Source organism: Adelges cooleyi, unplaced genomic scaffold (genome assembly GCF_023614345.1).
Source record: "Adelges cooleyi isolate 19-005CV unplaced genomic scaffold, UGA_ACOO_1.1 ACOO_flye_CR_arks_rails_tigmint_CR_PRNA_38, whole genome shotgun sequence".
NCBI classification, from domain to species: Eukaryota; Metazoa; Arthropoda; class Insecta; order Hemiptera; family Adelgidae; genus Adelges; species Adelges cooleyi.
In genome coordinates this window covers 75151-93781 of record NW_026096056.1, presented here as the reverse complement: position 1 = coordinate 93781, position 18631 = coordinate 75151, and the positions used below count along the sequence as shown (strand labels likewise).

The 18631-nt window shown below is 29.6% G+C and overlaps 1 protein-coding gene across 1 annotated transcript; it reads left to right on the top strand.

Moving 5' to 3' along the window:
• The first annotated feature begins 281 nt into the window (after positions 1-281).
• Positions 282-3512, top strand: LOC126841254 (retinaldehyde-binding protein 1-like). Its single transcript, XM_050577604.1, has 6 exons — positions 282-482; positions 615-792; positions 1438-1690; positions 2581-2691; positions 2754-2859; positions 3224-3512. Exons 1-6 carry the CDS (start codon positions 335-337, stop codon positions 3382-3384), a joined length of 957 nt encoding a protein of 318 aa, XP_050433561.1. The 5' UTR covers positions 282-334; the 3' UTR covers positions 3385-3512.
• The last annotated feature ends 15119 nt before the right edge of the window (positions 3513-18631 follow it).

Sequence of the window (18631 nt, the reverse complement as noted above, 5' to 3'; positions counted from 1 at the left end):
ATGCATAATATACTATAAATGACCAAAAACTCAACAATTCGTGAATGCAATTTTTTCCCACGAGACGGATGTGTGAGCACACAATTCAACATAAATGATTTAATTAAAATATTTAATTTTTAAACTAAAAAAAATAAATCAATGAACAACCTTGTACATTGTTTGCCTGTTGTGTAAAACTGGACGTCATTGAATACATAATAGTGTTACACATTTCTTCGCCTGGTGGTAATATACAATGCAATGTGCATTATTATTGGCATTGTGAGCTAACCAAATAGTTATTGTTGTCACACTCGAGGATCTCGTGTTGTAAATTACCACTTTGATAGAAATGGAAACTAAAACGTTAATACTACCAAAGCTGGAAACGATCAATGAAATATACATCGAATTGGGTACTTCCGAGACGAAATTGGAACAGGACGTGAAAATTCTCAAAGAGTGGATGCGAAAACAACCTCACCTGCCTGACCCAGACGGTAAAATTTTAAATATTAAATGATACATTTTTTTTTTGCATTTAAAAATATTTTATTCTCCGAATGATATCACATTGCCGGTGTGACGCGTAAAATCATTAAGTACTCAAACGATTTAGTATTGTTGATTAGACGATGAAAAAAAAGTGGACGAAAAGCGAATCAAAAATATCCTGTTGACGTGTAAGAATAGTTTGGAGAAAACCAAAGCAGTATTGGACGGACACTACACTATAAAACGTTTAGTACCAGAATACTTCTCCAATTGGGATCCCACTGCGCCAGAGCTAATTCAATCAATACAACAATCGTTAGTGTCATAATATATACAACATAGATTTGTTATAGTATACTTTTAATTGCACCAATTCAAATAGTCGTATTGGTCGTTTTAATAGACAAAACGGCGATTTTGCACGAACGTGCTGTGATAAATAATTTTATTTTTCAACACCGATTTGGGAGGGGAGTAAAAATCAAAAGAATTGTAAAAAATTATCTTAATTTCAAAAGTTTATGAAATGTAATGCATTGCCTCCTAAAATTTAAACGTTGCTGTCAAATAAACAATTTATTGGGAGGGGAGTAAAAACAAGAACATTGTAAGCATTTTTAAATCACATACATAACCACATTGCCAAAAAACAATATGAAAAAATAAATAAATTCCTTATGAAGTCCTATCGACCAGTTAAATGGCCCATGATAAATAAATCAACCTGTATAGTGACAATAATCAGTATTTAACGAGTAAACAGTATATTAAAATATTTTACATTGCTTATTTTATGTAAACCACGTAAGGCGTTATAAAAAAAAAAAGCAGAAACATAATAAAAGTCAATTATTTATCATAGCACGTTATAAGTACAATTATTAAATGTTCTTAAATTTTATGAGTAATTTACCAATATTATAATAACAATTTGTTATTAATGGATACATTGTTTTACAGTTGTTACTTTCCATTTCCAAAACCTACACATGAGGGCAACAGAGTAAGCCTATATTGTGTAAGGGATGGATACACCGATGGTAAATATGTACATGGTGATGTTAATAAATTATGTTTTATGACACTCGATCTCAGAATCGGTAAGTTAGACACCTTTAAAAAAGAAATAATCATAATGGATTATAAAAATACAACAATGAATCAAATAGCTGCAGCTTTACCGAATATTAAGAAAGTCGTTGAAAGTGCGCAAGTAAGTAAATTTTTGCTTCGATGCTCTGGCCATTTCGATCGGGTCTTAGAGAATGTTTATTACTTTTAGAATAAGAACATCTAGCATTAAACCTTTAAACCCATTTAGTTCGTTCAAATATAATGTACTATGAACTTGATCATAGAGGACTTTGCTCTAAATCTACCAGGGACGAAATAAAACTGGTTTTCACTTCCGCGTATCTGGGTTAGACAAATGCTATAATGGCCACTGTGGTAATCTAATAAAGTACTTAAATATCAATAAAGTAATAATAGTCATAAGTGAGAATTGTCAATTGCTAAATTAACACATTTTAGTATTAGCTCAAACCTTATATTTTGTAAATTTTGCTTGTACCGAACATTTTGTTAAACAACAATGTAACGTTTTGTTAAATTCAAATAATGTTAACTAATATCATAGCTATTGTAATTTGTAATTGATATAATATTTACACTTTTAATTATTTTCGCATGGGTTTAGTCTAACTATAACAACTGGCAATATTATTCCCTAATTGACTTGTCAAAATTTCACTTACACGTTTGTCGCCATAATTTAAGTTTCGAAAACTGAACTAGTTTACTCCTTTTCTTTCCAAATTAAAAATAACCCCGTAAAAATGCATACATTTTTCAAAACGCAATACCCTTTAAATTTCCTTTAAATAGTATCCGAATTACTTACAATTATTTTCTATTAAAAGAAATCGAACTTTTAGTTATTTAACAATAAATACAATTGAGAAAATGTAATTGTGTGTGATTGTGTATATAGAATAAACAAATATATATATATAATTGTGTATACATTTTTTAATTTTAATGGTATGGCAATCTTAACGAAAAAGTGTAAGATAATTTATTTTTATTGTTATCACATTTTAGGCAGCATTTCCACTTCGAGCACATTCAATTCACGTAATTAATACAACAAATTTCGTACAGCCATTATTAAATCTAATGTTGAGTCTTCTAAAAAATAAAATTAACGAAAGAGTAAATTATTTATGGTTTAAAAGTTATAACGATGCATTTAAATGAAACAATATGTTTTTCAGGTGTTCATTCACAAATCCGTCGAAGATCTGAAAAATTACATAGATCCTAGTGTTCTTCCACTAAACTTCGGAGGGACTTATCCAAAGACATCTGATGAAATGATTGGTTAGTAGCATTTATCACAAAATTGTACATGTATTTTAAAGAGCTATTAGTTTTAGAACGCTGTGGTTTTTTGCAATTGAATCTACGTTTTTTTTACTACTTGACTGATTTTTTTAATGTATACAATTTATAAATTAGCACTCGTATATATTTTTGAGGTTTTTATTTGTTTTATTTATTTTCTAGTAAAACTACTACTACATTTCACAACTGTCTCATTGTTTTAGTTTTAGTAGCTAATGATATTTTTTGTTATATTTTGTTATATGACCTAACTGAAAAATGAATACTTTAATTATTTAAAAAAATATATTATACATGGTGTATGAGTTATATTTTTTTAACTGAAATAATTTGATTGCAGCTGACTGGCAGGATGAATTGATTAAGCACCGAGAATGGTTTCTTATCCAATCATCAATTGTTGCAGATAATAGTAAACGCCCAAAGAATTCCAGAAATAGTTTGGATCATTTGGAAAACACAATTACTGGAGGTTCATTTAGGAAATTAGATGTCGATTAGTAATAAGTGATAAATAATTTTTAATTAATATAAATTATTATTATAACTGTTACATGGCATTTTTTTAGTTATCTAATATAATAATTGGTGATAGGTTTGTAAGTTATTTATTCGTATTGTATTTCGAATTAAAAATATGTTAGTTCTTGGTAATATAACAAATGGTGTGTGTAGCTACAAATGTATAGTATTTTACCCTTATAACGTTCTTGAAATATATTCTCCTATTGTTTTATGAGGGACTTTTAAGTACAGTAATAATCAAGGCTTTGCAACTGAATTTAATTCATGTTTCCAAACTACATAGTGTTTAAGGATGGGTTTATTCTATTTTGATTATAAGTACCTAAAAGAACCGTGTAGAAGTTTAACAGATTAATCTAGTTTTAACTGTTTATGATATTTTCTTCTACATTAAAATTGAGGAACACTTATGATTATTTATTATAAAATAAAATTGCATACAATTAGTACGAATCATATCGCGCCCTTGAAGCAAGACTGCTACAACTCAATAAATACACTTCTGAGGAAATTCAATTTTAAGATTAAACCTGCTCCCAAAAATTGTCAATTTTAACTTTTGAACCTTTAATTTTAATACTTTGCAATTATTTTCATCACCCAAAGGTTGTTGTTTTAATATTACACTTCCTATTTAAATTGAGTTCTAACTCCAGACGAATTTTCAACTAAAAAATCCTAAAAAAACCTTGCAGCCCCAGGAGGGGGAGGAGCAAATTGGTATCATTTAAATTTAAGACAATTGACGTACAGGGACATCCTAAATAAATATTCCTTATGAACTTCAACTCGATGCGAATCAATACCAAATAGATACATTTTGTGATTTATAGAGCTGTTACTCAAAAGAATTGGTCCAGTATTAAAAAAGTCACAGTGTATACAGACACAAAAAAAAAGCTCATTGCAAAAACTAATAGCTAACATCGCTGCAGCTCCGCGTCGAAGCTGAAAAGAAGATTTATCAATTTTAAAAATGCCCATTGCTTTGTGTTCTACTCAATTTTAAAATATTTGGAATTGTGGTGACACCAAAAGTTGGTGGTCAATTTCCAACTAATTAGGAGCTCCGTTTTAGGCCAATACGATGTATATATTATTTTTCAATACGTAGAAAAGTTTTTGTATATTTTTGCAAAACGGCGCACGATTTAAGAACGCGATTTTTGTACTTTAAAAACACACTTGGGCGATTCGATGTGCGTTTTTATTTTCACTGTTTACATAAATGAAAATACAGTAACCGCTTATGTAAAAAAATTCTACACGCTGTAAACATTATTTAGATACCCATATTGAACATGCTTTACAATAATGTGCACCTAACGCTGACTAATACTCAAGGTCTTTAGAATTTCATGATCCGCCTGACTTGTTGACGATTTTTTAAAACTATGAAACAACGACCCGTGTGAATCATGTTTGGTTTATTATCATATATGTTATTTTAAGGTCATTGTGTTTTTCCCCTTTTGGTAAGAAGATTTAGGGAGGCGTGAGGAACCTCTTCTAGTGACTAGTATATTAATTTAGATGTGCATGTTAAGCTATTTTTTTTTTGGCAAAATAGTATTTGACTGAACTTTGAAGTTTATAACGCCAATCAAGAGAACCGTAGCCTTTTGAAATATTTTTTACAAAATAAGATTTCTACAATCACCGTAAAGCGTTTTAAAGACTTTTTTTAATTTATTAGTTAGATTAGTTAGTTAGTTTTTTTTTTTTTTTTTTTAGCATAATTCGTTATATCCACGCTGGAATAATTAGGTTTTGGTTGAACGTTTTGGTGAATTATATTACAGTAAATATTATTAGCAATTCGATAGTTAATCTATATATATATATATACATAATATATAGTTGTAAGTAGGCTAGATTACTCCCGATATTTAAATAATATTCAAAAATCTCTTAAATTCCACCCTAAGAAATTTTGGTATTTTATTAATAACCTTAAAACGTCTCACTGGTTTGCCCAACTCAATTTCATTTAACCAAAAGACAGCTGAAAATGATCAAGAAATTGTTGACTCATTTTGCCAATACTTCTTAGTATATAATGATACAGTTCCTACAAATAATAATTTTCAGTCTAATATGGTTCAATCTATTAATCGACTAAATACACTTCATATTGAACTCTTTGAAGATTTCAATGAATTAGATGTACTCTCGTATAAAAACCCTATTGGTCCTGATGGTCTCTCTCCTATATTTTTATTCAACTGCAGATTTATACTTTCTCCACCTATCACGTATCTTTTCAATATTTCTTTAAATAGTGGCTCATTCCCATCGCTTTGGAAATCCACCTATATTAATCCAATTCTTAAAAAAGGTAATAAATCATTCATTTCAATCTACCGTCCCATATCAATAATTTCTATCCTCTCAAAAAGATTTTCTGAAATAATAAACAATAAACTTACACATATGTTTAAAAATATTTTAGCACCACAGCAACATGGATTTCGTAATAATAAATCATCTCTTATTAATTTCATAACTATAAAGCATCATATAATATAATCTTTTTCCAATAACCAACAAACCGATGTTATTTATACTGATTTGGAGAAAGCCTTTGATACAGTAAACCCCGCTTTATTAATCAATAAAATGCAGGAAATTGGCTTTGCCTATCATGCCTTTTATCATGGTTTAACTGTTTCATACGTCATCGAACCCAATTTGTTAAATATAAAAATTGTATATCAACACCTATAAACGTAATGTCTAGAGTAGCTCTCCCCTCTCCTATATAATTTATTTATAAATGATGTTGTGTCCTCTATAGCTGTACACTCCAACATAATATTGTGACGATGCAAAAATTTTCAAATCCATCACTTCCCTTGACGATACTATTAAACTCCTTCAAAGTGATTTAGCTGCATTTAACGAATAGTGCATTTTAAACGGCACTTCATTGAACCCTCTCATTTTAATTATCATACATCTGACATTAACTTATATCGTTCCCCTTTGATTAAAGATTTAGGGTTTTTATTTGATTGTAAATTATTATTCAATGCTCACGTATCAGCGATAAAAAATTAAGCCCTAGCTGTATTTGGTATGATAAGCAACTGCTCCGATTTTCATGATCCACTTGCTCTCAAATGTCTATACACCTCACTAGTCTCTTCCTTATTAAAATACCCTCCATTAATTTGGGACCACAACATTGCAGGACATAATGGTCGACTTGAAACAGTGCAAAATAAAGTCCTCAGATTTATATGGCATAAATATAGTATTCAAAGAACTCCTCACACTGGTTGCGAAAACATTTTAAAAATGTTAAATTTAGAAACTTTAAAAATTCGTAGAAATATATCATACAACACCTTTCTCTCCAGATTGCTAAATAACGAGATTGATGATTCATTTTTATTATGTCAATCGAATTTCAAAGTTAATAACCACTACACTCGCAACAATCATTTATTTTATATTCCTCGTTTTTCTAAAAGGTAAACGTCAAACGACCCAATTATTATTTTAATGTCTTCTGGAAATAGTCAATTATTTTAATAAACATTGTCAACCTATGTATTATTCTATTTATATTTTATTACGTAATATCTTATTTGTTATTTATACTAATAGATTGTAAATTAGACATTGTCCGTATGAATTAATCAATAAATAAGTATAGAATAATTATTGAGAAGATGACTTTACAGTATTATTCTCGACGAAATAATATAGAAACTTGAATAGGAGCATATTATAATTTTCAAATTATAATTCACCAAAATGATTAACGTTTTAAGACCTTTTATTCTAATGAAAATAACAAGTGACATTGGCAAGAAATGGAAATTGTCATGGGTTGCTAATAATATTTGCTACGGTCATTGTTTTTGGCGGTTTTGGATATAATAAAAATACACAATATTCGCATGTCGCTTCATCACACGTTAGACGTTAAAATATAAGAATAACATATTTTTTTTATCGATACTGTGAAAAAAATAGATACAAAAACAACAATCACGAAAACTTTAAATAAAATTAAAAAAGTAAACGTCCTATTCATAGATACACTACACCCATAAGGCTTAGGTTTTGATATTTTTTTCTACACATGTTGTATGTTGTTTGTTAGACCTATCTTTAGATTATCTAATTATCAGTTCTTAATTCTTAAAGTTGCAACAAACAAATTATATAAATCTAACTTCCCCCGGAGGTAGTAGGGGTTGTCGAAATTTGGAATTTTTTTCTATACTTCGCAATATTGTTGATAAGAATTTTTATATTGAAAATAATATAAATCGAAAATATTTTCGAAAAACATACAATTTCAGCACTTGTGCACACGTGAAAATTTTTTTTTTTTTTGTGCACAGCTTAGTATTACTTTTTACACGTTGAAATTTTGAAGGTCATAGCAAATCGTCGAAACTTGAAAATGTTATCGAATCGTATATACTATTTACATACGATTTTCGCACATGGATATTTTATTATTTTACAAATACTGCGTGTAATAGTCCGTAAAACAAATAGTAACCTAACCTTAAGTACGGCACAGATATTTACAAGGGGAAAAGCCATTACAATTGGGGTCGGGACTTGAGTTGGACCGAACTGACTGAATGTGATGAAATCACTTTTAAAAATTCCATTAAAATCTAAAACTGGTGCTGAGCACTCAAAACTTACTGGGACCACTTTAAATAGTATCCATAAAAATATCCGAAAAGGTCCAATAATTACGGCTAAAAACATAAAAAACCTTTAACCCCCCCCCCTTCTTTGTGAGGGGCTGTCAAATAGATATAATTTTAATTTGAGACTAATGACGTTGAGGGTAATGTCAAGTTAAATATATTCCTTACACATTTTAACTTGAGTCGACAATTTTTCTCTAAATTATAACAAGTAAATGTTGAAACTTTAATACTAGTATGGTTTTTTTTTCAAATTTTTACTGTAAGGAAGTGAACTTTTTTAACTTTTACTTCCCCAAAAATTGCCAACTAGATAAAATTTTCAATTTATAGGGTTGCTACTCAAAGGAATTGGTCTAGTATTAAAAAAGTTGCAGTCTATATAGACAAAAAAAAAAACTTCATCATAATGGAAATATATTTCAGATACCAGCTATTGACTGTTGATTCGCTCTTACTCATTGCAACCTACAAACTTACAACCGTAATATCGTAATTACCCCCTTTAGTCAGGTTTACCAATAATAACACAAAGTTTCACTACAGATTTTTAAGCCCGTTGTTCTAGAAAAAACTTTTGAATACTAAGGAAAGTACTGAGTTATGCTTAATAATAAAAAATAAAAAATAGTATGTCTTGTAGTGCTATTTAAATGGGTAATGAAGAATACTATTGCGATTAGCCAAAAGACACTTTTTCAGCGAGATGTATCCATTTTTTTGTAAAGGCAACAAAAAATACATTTTTGAACCAGAAATATATTTATATGTTGATTTATGTCAAGCAATAACTTGATATTTATTAATGTAATTATTTTCTGTGAGTTTCTGGAAAAGCATAAGACATTTAATTTAAAATTTTGGAAATAGGAAAATCAAATTATAAACACTATCACTGTGTCTTGAATCAGGATTTGTTATAAATTTGTTTGGGGTTTGAAAATTAAACTAAGCAAATACTGTTAGTTTTAAAATGTCGATAGTGTTTTAAAAAAGTATTTTAATAGCAAAAATTGTAATTAGGATTAAAGGAAAGAAAAACGGATGAAGTCAAGACGAAAACAATTATCATAAGAAACGCATAAAATTGTTAATGTGACACTGGCGCCGATAGTATATATTTTCATATAGTAAAAATATAAAATAAGTATTGATAAAAGCACTGTGAAGACAGCGATTTACTTAAAATAAGCCTATAATTATTGCATACAATTAGTACGAATCATGTTTTTGAGGAAATTTAATTTAAAGATTAAACCTGTTTCCAAATGGTTGATTTTAACTTTTAAAATTTTAGTTTTAGTACTTTGCAACTTTTTTTGCTACCAGATGCTTGTTGCATTAATTTTAAGCCACTTAGTTAAATCTCAGTCAGACACCAGAATATTCGGTGACTGCTATTTAGCAATAGCCCACTCTAAAATGCCCACTCCACCTTTACCCAAATTACGGTACTAGTTATCATAAAATGAAAGTTTAGTAAAATGTTTTAATGTAGCGAGTGAGGATGTTAAAGAGTGTTGGCAAATCAAATTTAACCGTCCTAAAGTTTTTCCATCATTATGATTTTTTTTTACTTATTCCCTTTATCTTATTTTATTTTTAACTATTAAATTACAATAAAGAGAATTTTCAAATGATTTATTGTTACCTACAATTTTTAGTAAGTTGCATAAAAAAGATGTAGGTGCTAAATTTCACGATTTGCCTATAATATATTATGTTTTTACCCAAGACGTATAATTTTGTCTTTGTGTATCGTCAACCGTAGCAGCTGTATCGCAAAAAAAAAAGAACAATACTGACGTCATAAGTATAGTTTAACAACTGTCAACTAAGGCCAACGTTTGTTCGACTGTTTACGAAAAATGTCACTATTTTACATAATAATTATCGTTACTCTAAGTAGTTAGCATCAAAAAATAATAAGCAAAATATCAATTGGTAAAGATTGCTCTGTATTTCCAGCAGAATACTTATTATTTAAAAAAAAAATCAAGCGCATAACCTTTTGATGACCGACGGTACTTTTGAGTGCCACCACTTCAAAAGTGTATCAATAATTCGTTAATGTATATATATTTGGTTTCTGGCCCGACGGTACTTTCCAGTACCACCATAAAAATGTGTAAAAAAAAATGAAATAATACTGTAGTTTGGCTGTTAAATAACTATTTTTAGATGGATTTTTGAGTAACCCACATTACCTAAAGGTGTTTAAAAAAAACCTAAGTGTTTTCTAAACACAGTGTAAAACGATAAGATTATTGGGTTATACATATTTATTCTTTATCAATTATCTGTGACGTATTTTGATGTCAATTTCATACAAATAAATTATTTTAAATCAGTTGGATTTGTGAGTACCGTCGGGCAATACTTATGTGGTCGACTTTATTTTCTTTTCTAAAAAGTGGATACATGTTATTTTAGTTTTTTCCAGACAGGTGTATTGTGTTAATTATTAAACATTTTAATAAATGTTTAACTATAGATTGTTATAACGACAGTAAATTTTTAAATGATTGGTTACTTGAAGAATTTCTATTGGATAACAATATTGAAACTGCCGAAGAGTTATCGGATGATAATGATAATAATATTGATTGCGCTGTTCCATCAGGTAATGATTTTCTTTTACCCGATCAAATTTCCCAAGTAGAGTGTGTAAATCCATTTGATGGTTACGAAGTAGTTATAGATTAGAATATATTATTAGAGACGCAAACTTTGGAGATTCAAGAGCCGGTTGTCATTTGTCTCCCAACAACTTCTTTATCCATATCCGTTCCACTGACTCTACTATACTTTCGCCAAATCAGAATAAAACAAATGTTCCAAAGCAATCCAAAAAAAGTATTAAAAAATCTGATATTCAATCTAAATGCACAACTAACGAAGAACCCGACCACCAATCATATTAACCTAACCGTACACTAAATCCTAATTATTGTCTTCCGTGTGGACCAGTTGAAGAACTTTTTCATGGCGAGACAGCTACATCATTTTTTCTTGAATTTCTTGATGGTATACTGGATCATTTAATCTTTCAAACTAATTTATATGGTACTCAGAGAGGTAAGACACTTGATATTAAACGATATGAAATGCTAAATTTTATTGGCATACATTCTTTTATGGGTTACCATCGATTACCAAACTGGAAACACTTCTGGTCGACTGCTCCAGATCCTGGTGTCAATATTATATCCAACACTATGTCTCGAAATAGATTTGATATGATACTTTCAAACCTACATGTTCAGGACAATACATTAATTCCTTGTAACAACAAGGACAAACTTTTTAAGCTAAAACCACTAATTGAATATTGTGTTAAAACATTTTCTAATTCGTACTATGGTACAAGAGAATTATCACTAGACGAGTTTATGATCATTTTTAAGGGAAGAAGTTCGATGAAACAATATAATCCAATGAAACCCATAAAGCGTGGTTATAAAATTTGGTGCTTAGCCGACCAAAAAGGATTCATAAAAAATTTTCAAACATACCAAGGTAAAGAAGAACAAGTTTCAGAAGAATTAAAAAATTTCGGGCTCGGAGAAAGGGTTGTACTTCAGCTCACTAAAGAAGAGTGGAATAAGAATAGACGATTTTTTTTTTTGATAATTATTTCACGTCGATACCTCTTTTAGAAAAGTTAAGAACTGAGGATAGTTTTGCTTGTGGAACTATACGATCTAACCGAAAAGGTTTGCCAACATTAGCTGATGACACAAAAGCCGAACGAGGAACTTTCTGGGGAACTTATGACTATCGGATATCAAATTTAGGTATTGGTGTCTATAAATGGAAAGATACCAAAAGTGTCTATTTTGCTTCCAGCTATCATGGTTCTGAGATAACTACAGTATCACGTAAAAATAAAACTGGTAAAAAAAATGATATACCTTGTCCTCAAGTAGCGAAAGATTATAATCGTTACATGGGTGGGGTTGATCATGCAGATCAATTACGTGCCTCTTGTGGAGTAGATAGGTAGTCGAAAAAGTGGTGGCACAGGTTGTTTTGGGGTATAATTGATATGATGTTCGTAAACGCGTCTGTCGTTTCTAAGGAACGTCACGAATCAATGCCTTTGCTAGAATTTCGTCGTCAAGTTGTTCAGGGACTTTTATCACAAAAAGAACTTCCTACCCCGTCTCGACAGCATTTATTTAAAAAACGTCAAATATCCGGAGAAAAACTTTAAGTTGACCGACGGTACTTCTATGTACCATGATCATACCTGAATATTGAGTGCAAAAAAAAAATTAATTAAAATCTTTATTTAGGTTAGATAGTTATGCAAAAAAAAGTTTAAAAATTATTTTGGTTAACAAAGGAATAAGTTAGCATATAAGTTTAAAAATTTTTCGATAAATCAAAGAACATTAAACAAAGGATAAAGCACTCACTTTTTGTAGTTTTGATAATTGGAGACGCTTAAGTTTGTGTTAAAAAAATATTCTAACGAAAAATAAGCGTATTAATGATAATTAATGAATATTATATATAATAGGCTTCTGTGGGATTCCGATGACCAGTGGACATATTGGTTCGTCGTGGATTAAAATGAGGCCCCTAATTTTTTTAACATGGATATTTTATTGAGGAATACTGACGCGCTTAGTAGCAGCAGATAGGGCGTGACTCGGGGTAGCGGGTCTCTCTAGCTGCACTCAGGGTTAGAGCCTTCAAAAGGCAAATTTGGGAAATTTTCTACGCAAAGTAGATTGTTGATTTTCAACTTAGCAACCGCGAATAGGGTTGCTATTTCGGAGAAGGAGACGTTTTTTGGACAATCTGACACCAGGAATGAACAGTAATTAATAGGAAGTCAAGGACCACGAGGGCCGACACTTATCGCAAGATCACCCAGTCAGAAGAAGAACTCCAGTGGGGAGATTGTCAGGGGCAAAACGGACAAAGCGACGGCTCTGAAGAGTCTTTTCCAGGCGGAGGCTAAGGCCAACCTGCTGGAGAACGGGAGAGCGGCCAAGTCCACGTCATCGGCCAAGACGCTTGTCCAGGAGTTTACAAAGAGCAAAATTTGTGCGTGTGGCGCGATCTAGCGGCCAAGCTTCAGATTACGTACATTTTTACATTTTTTTTTGTGGCCAAAATAAAAAAACATCTTAAATTAAACACTTAAATTTTCAGTGCACATATAAATGTACCTCATAAAAAACAATCATGGTGGTTGTACGGACCGTAATGCTATAACATACCCACGATTTAATGTATTTACGGAAAATAAAGAAAATAACAATATATTTTTTAATTTGCCCACTTATTTTAAAGACGCCGCCATCTTAAATATTTTTTAATTGAAATTTATAAAATTGATAAAACATTTTTTTTAAAGAATTGGACACAAAATATGTTTTCATCATAGTTCGAAAATAGGACTAGAATTATTTAAGAGTCTGTTTTTTACGTTTTCAATTGGTTTTATCGTTTTTCTTCTAAGCCAAAAAAACAAATAATATTTTATTTAAGGTTTTACTATGATGTGGGCTTTTTTTGTCTGTATATACTGTGACTTTTTTAGTACTGGACCAATTCCTTCGAGTAGCAACTCTATAAATCACAAATTTCTAAAAGTTTAAAAAGACTACTTCTTCACGGTTAAAATTTGAAAAAAAAAAACCATACGATTTTTTAAGTTAGAACTTTTACTGGCTATAATTTCGAGAAAAAGAATCGGATCGAGCTCAAATTTATAAGAAATTTTTATTTCGTTTGCCCTCCATCGTCAATAGTCCCAAATTTAAATTATACCCATTTCCCTTCCCCCTAAGGGAATGCAAGTTTTTTTATTTTTTTAGGTTTTTAGCCGTAATTTTAAGACCTTTAGGTTGAAAATTTGTCAGTTGTTAGAACTTAAATGTATCCATAACATATTAAACGGAAAAATAATTCGGTACTACGGCGGTTTTTCTTCAATTGTCGAATAACTGTGTTTTCAAATGAACGCTTTGATGCGTATTTGTAAATACAGCACCTCAATTTAATACTTTCTAGCTTTGCTGGTTTACACTGTGCTTGGTTTGGACTGTACTGGCTTGAAAATACTAACTACTGAGATTTCTATTGAAGCGTTTATTCGAAAGTGATTTTATCATTTTAAGATTTAAAAATTCCTGTAAACTTGTGACCTCCCCGGCCCCTCTATGCCCAGAACCCACCATTCTCCGTCCCCACTATGCCCCGACCCCACTGTACTGGTTTTTTAAATGTCAATTACAAAGAAATTTGAAAATTTAAAAAAAAATCCTACTCATCCTATCTTTGAACTATGATGAAAACGTATTTTTGTTCAAGTGTCTAATTGTATAAAAAATGTAAATGTTTAAAAAAATAAGGGATATTTCATTGTAGGCCAATGCAAAACAATAAGCCATTAATGGCAAGTCCATGCGTATGTGTATTAATAATTTTAATCGTTAGAAAGTAAGTTTTTGTATATTATCACACATCGGTGCATGTTTTTCAAAAGGGACACCGAGGTCAAAAGTACACTAAGGTTTAAAAATATGATTTTTTTTTTTTAATAATTGTTTACTGAATTCTTGCCTTAGCGTTTACTCGAAAACACGATTTTTTTACTTTAGAAAAACACTTGTGTGATTCGATGTGCGTTTAAATTTTGCACTTTTTGCATAAACGAAATGCAGTGCTCGTTTGTGTTAAAAATATTGTTGTACAAAGCGCCAAAAGACTATGGCTATTTTTTAGATACCCATGTTAAGGTTGCATAGTAATAACGGTGTACGAAAAATACTCTGGTATTGAAGTTTCAAGTTTAGGGCAGGAAGAAAGGTGGAGTGTAGTATTATTTTTATCTGCACTCATTTCCCATCCGCACTTCCTCTCCCATCCATACAATAAAACTCTTATAACTTTAAAAATAGTTATTCGAAACTGGTTATCGACCAGTCAAACATTTCAATACATTATTCTTAATTTAAAAAGTTTATAAATTAATATACGTTACCATTTAAGTTTCAAAAGTTGCTATAAAAAAAAACTAAGTTGGGAGTGGGGTAAAAACAAAAGAAATTATGAAAAATTGAGATCACATTGTATAAAAAAAATATGAAAAAAAAATGTTTTATTAAATCCTGTGATATATTGAGTGGTTCACGATAAGTGGATCACCTTGTATGTACATAAATATCGAATGTATCTATCATAATTATTTTATAAAACTAGAAACCAGATTCCAAACAATATGGAGTATTAATGTATGGTGTGGAATAATAGGTAACAAATTAATCGGTCCATATTTTTATGAAGGTAAATACAATACATTTTATTATTAAATTATTTATTAGCGCGGATAAGGATATTTATTTTTCAATTTTTATGAGCTTTAACATTATATAACAGTTTAACTTGTGTAGAATATTAAACTTGTTAAATTATACACATACAGATAAAGACTTAATTAATATTTATAAGTAGCTGACAATTAGGATAGGATTATCATAAAAGTCAAACTTTAAAATTTTGAATAAAAAATACCTAAATCTGTGTTTAAGTAATTTTTTATTTTATTTGCTATAAAATATAATAAAACCAATATTAACGATTAGGTATTTTAACGTCAGCGCGTTATCTTAAATTTCTTTGGGATGTTTTGCCAATTCTCCTTGAAGATGGCCCCTAGCCCCCCCCCCCCTACTAAAAGCCGCCACTAGTTCTTATCACGATTAACTATAATACAATTTGTACAGAGTGATGATACAACTAACGTAAGACACTCATTTTCTCTGAAAATTTGAGTATTTTTTTTTTAACTCTTAGGTACATATTATTTTACTACATTTTTTATTATTTCGAAAATTTTTATCACCAATATTTCTTCGGTTTTCCAAAACCAGTAGCACATATTTATAAAATTCTTATTATGTTCACATTGTTCAATAATTGGCGATAACATTCTAACAACTACGAGGTCACTATAAAATATTTTGAAATAATGATAGACAGACGGTTCTTATCTACAGATTACTTATATTACAGGTTATTTATTATAAATGATTATGACGTACAGAGTACGGTAACCGTCAAATTATTTTCATGCAATGTAATAAAACTACTCGTCTTTGTAGTAACGATTAAAAATATGAAGAAATACATTTAAAAAATAAAATCTTTATAAAGTCATAACAAATGAACAAATAAATGAAAATTCAATATTCAAACGCTAACATATTTTTTAATTTTTTGTCTACAAATTTGTCTAATTAAAAAAATATGCTGCCATTAAAAAAACCAAAAATCCCCCTTTTTGGCCTAAAAGGATTGATGATAAAAATTTTCAAAATATTGAAAAATATAGTCAAATATATACCTAAAAGTTTAGGTAAAATAAATTCTCAAAATAATCTTATTTTCAATGAGTGACTTACGTTAGTTGGATCACCCTGTATTATTAAGTGAAATAATAAAGCAAAACATCACATTAAAAGAAAACATAATATGTGAGTCTATAACATGTATATTCTTATAGCAATCGTACACTTTCTTCGTCGGTATTATCGTTTAAAAAAAAAAAGCCAGTACAGTGGAGGCGGAGCACAGTGGGGGCGGAGCATAGAGTATATATATTTATTATACCATGATTATACGGTTAAAAAAAATAGACTCGTGTTGAAAACAAGTTTTGAAAAAAATATTTCGGAGCCATTGGCATTTTAAGAACTAAGCTGAAAGAAAAGCTATAAAATTGTCAGCATAATGAAAACAAACAACTGCTTTGACAAACACTGTATGTGTGCGACCAATATCTTGGTCCCAAAAACATCCCTATAAAACCCAAAGAAAGTTGGACGAGTATCATATTTTATGTTTTTACTTAACTGGAAAAGTAGAGAGTCGTTTTGAGCAACATGCATTTCAAATTCGTCGTTTTTCTATGTCTGATATTATTTATCAAACGGTCAACAGCTGCAGATATTGTGAAGGTATTTTTTATTTTTTTTATTGAAGCTATCGATATTTGATTAATGTTGCTAAAAAAATTATTCAGTTTTTGCTATAACACTAATCGATACACATTTTTCCATAAAGCGCTAGATTATTGATGTTTTTTTTTTTTTAACAGTACTATTAAATAATTATGACTACAAAAATATATTTTAAAACAATGTATATTAATATATTTTTTTTCATTTGGGAATTATAATTAGGAGACGGCGGCTATGAGAAAAATATATGAAGATCTTAAGAGACTTTCTAATGATAAAATTACAAAACCGCTGACAGAAGTTTATTTGATGTCTAGAAAGGGTTATTCTCAGAAAAATGCCAGCGACATAGTACAGAATTTAAAAGGTATGTTGACAAAATTGATTTAAATTTAATTGGTATTTTTACAAATAAAGACTAATACGCCAAGTCAATTTCTGATGTGTCAACCCAACCGAATTCAACATTTATTTTTTTTATTTTTGTTATATAGTTTAACATATTTTCTATGTGGGCTAGAAAGCCGGTTTTTAATTTTTGAGTTCAAAAAAACGTATAAGCATTAATATTTTCATAGTTTTTTTTCTAATAATTCAAAATAATTCCCCAATCGCTAAATCAAAAATCGGCTTTTTGGCCCCCACAGAAAAATTAGTAAGCATCACTTAAAAAAAAAATGAAATCCGTCCAATAGATACGCTAAATAATTTCTTCTACAATAATAATTTTTTATCAAACTCAGAGAAAAATATTTTTTAAAGTATTATTATTGAAAAATGTATACTTTTTTATACATATATTTTTTCACCTTAAAACTAGTCGGCATATTAAAAATGGCTATTAATCAACTTTTATCAAATATTACCTATCTTTTGGCGCTAATAAATAGCGCTTCCGTTCTCTCTAAGTATACAGTAAAATTTTTTGTCCCATAAAATATCTTATAGAGTTTCATAAGAAATTTAATTTTTTTTCCCCGTTTTTATACAACGTGATCTCAATTTTTCACAATTTGTTTTGTTTTTACCACCCTCCCAACTTAGTTTTTTTGATGGCAACTTTTGAAACTTAAGTGGTAACGTATATATTGCATTAACTTTTTAAAATGAGAATAATGTACTAAAAATTTTGACTAGTCGATAACCAGTTTATTTTTTTTTTTACTATATAAAATATAATATCGGCCGCAATAACTCATCAAAGCGGTTTTTTTAAAGTGTTTTTATCATTCAGCCATTGCTTATGTGACTAGTTGGCACTGATTTTTGATTTAGATTTGGTTATGAGCTCGGTCAACGCTTTAATGTCTGTAAAAATGTTATAGTCTTAACTTCTTCCATTTTTCTTTCCTCTAATCCTAATTATTTTTATCATAATTGTTGCTATTTTAATACTAAGATAATGTTTAAGAAGAAACACTATCGACATTTTGCATTTAATATTATTTTCTTCGTTTGATTTTCAATCCGCAAAAAGCATCATTAAAAATCCTATACTAAGACAAGGTGATAACATTTTTAATTATTTCTTCATATTTCCATATTTTTTTATTAAAACCA

Excerpts from the sequence above, each read along its gene's own strand:
- LOC126841254 (XM_050577604.1), top strand. The coding sequence starts at position 335 with ATGGAAACTAAAACGTTAATACTACCAAAGCTGGAAACGATCAATGAA. Across the intron at positions 483-614 it reads TCACCTGCCTGACCCAGACG|ACGATGAAAAAAAAGTGGAC; the intron begins GTAAAATTTTAA and ends ATTGTTGATTAG. Across the intron at positions 2,692-2,753 it reads AAAATAAAATTAACGAAAGA|GTGTTCATTCACAAATCCGT; the intron begins GTAAATTATTTA and ends TATGTTTTTCAG.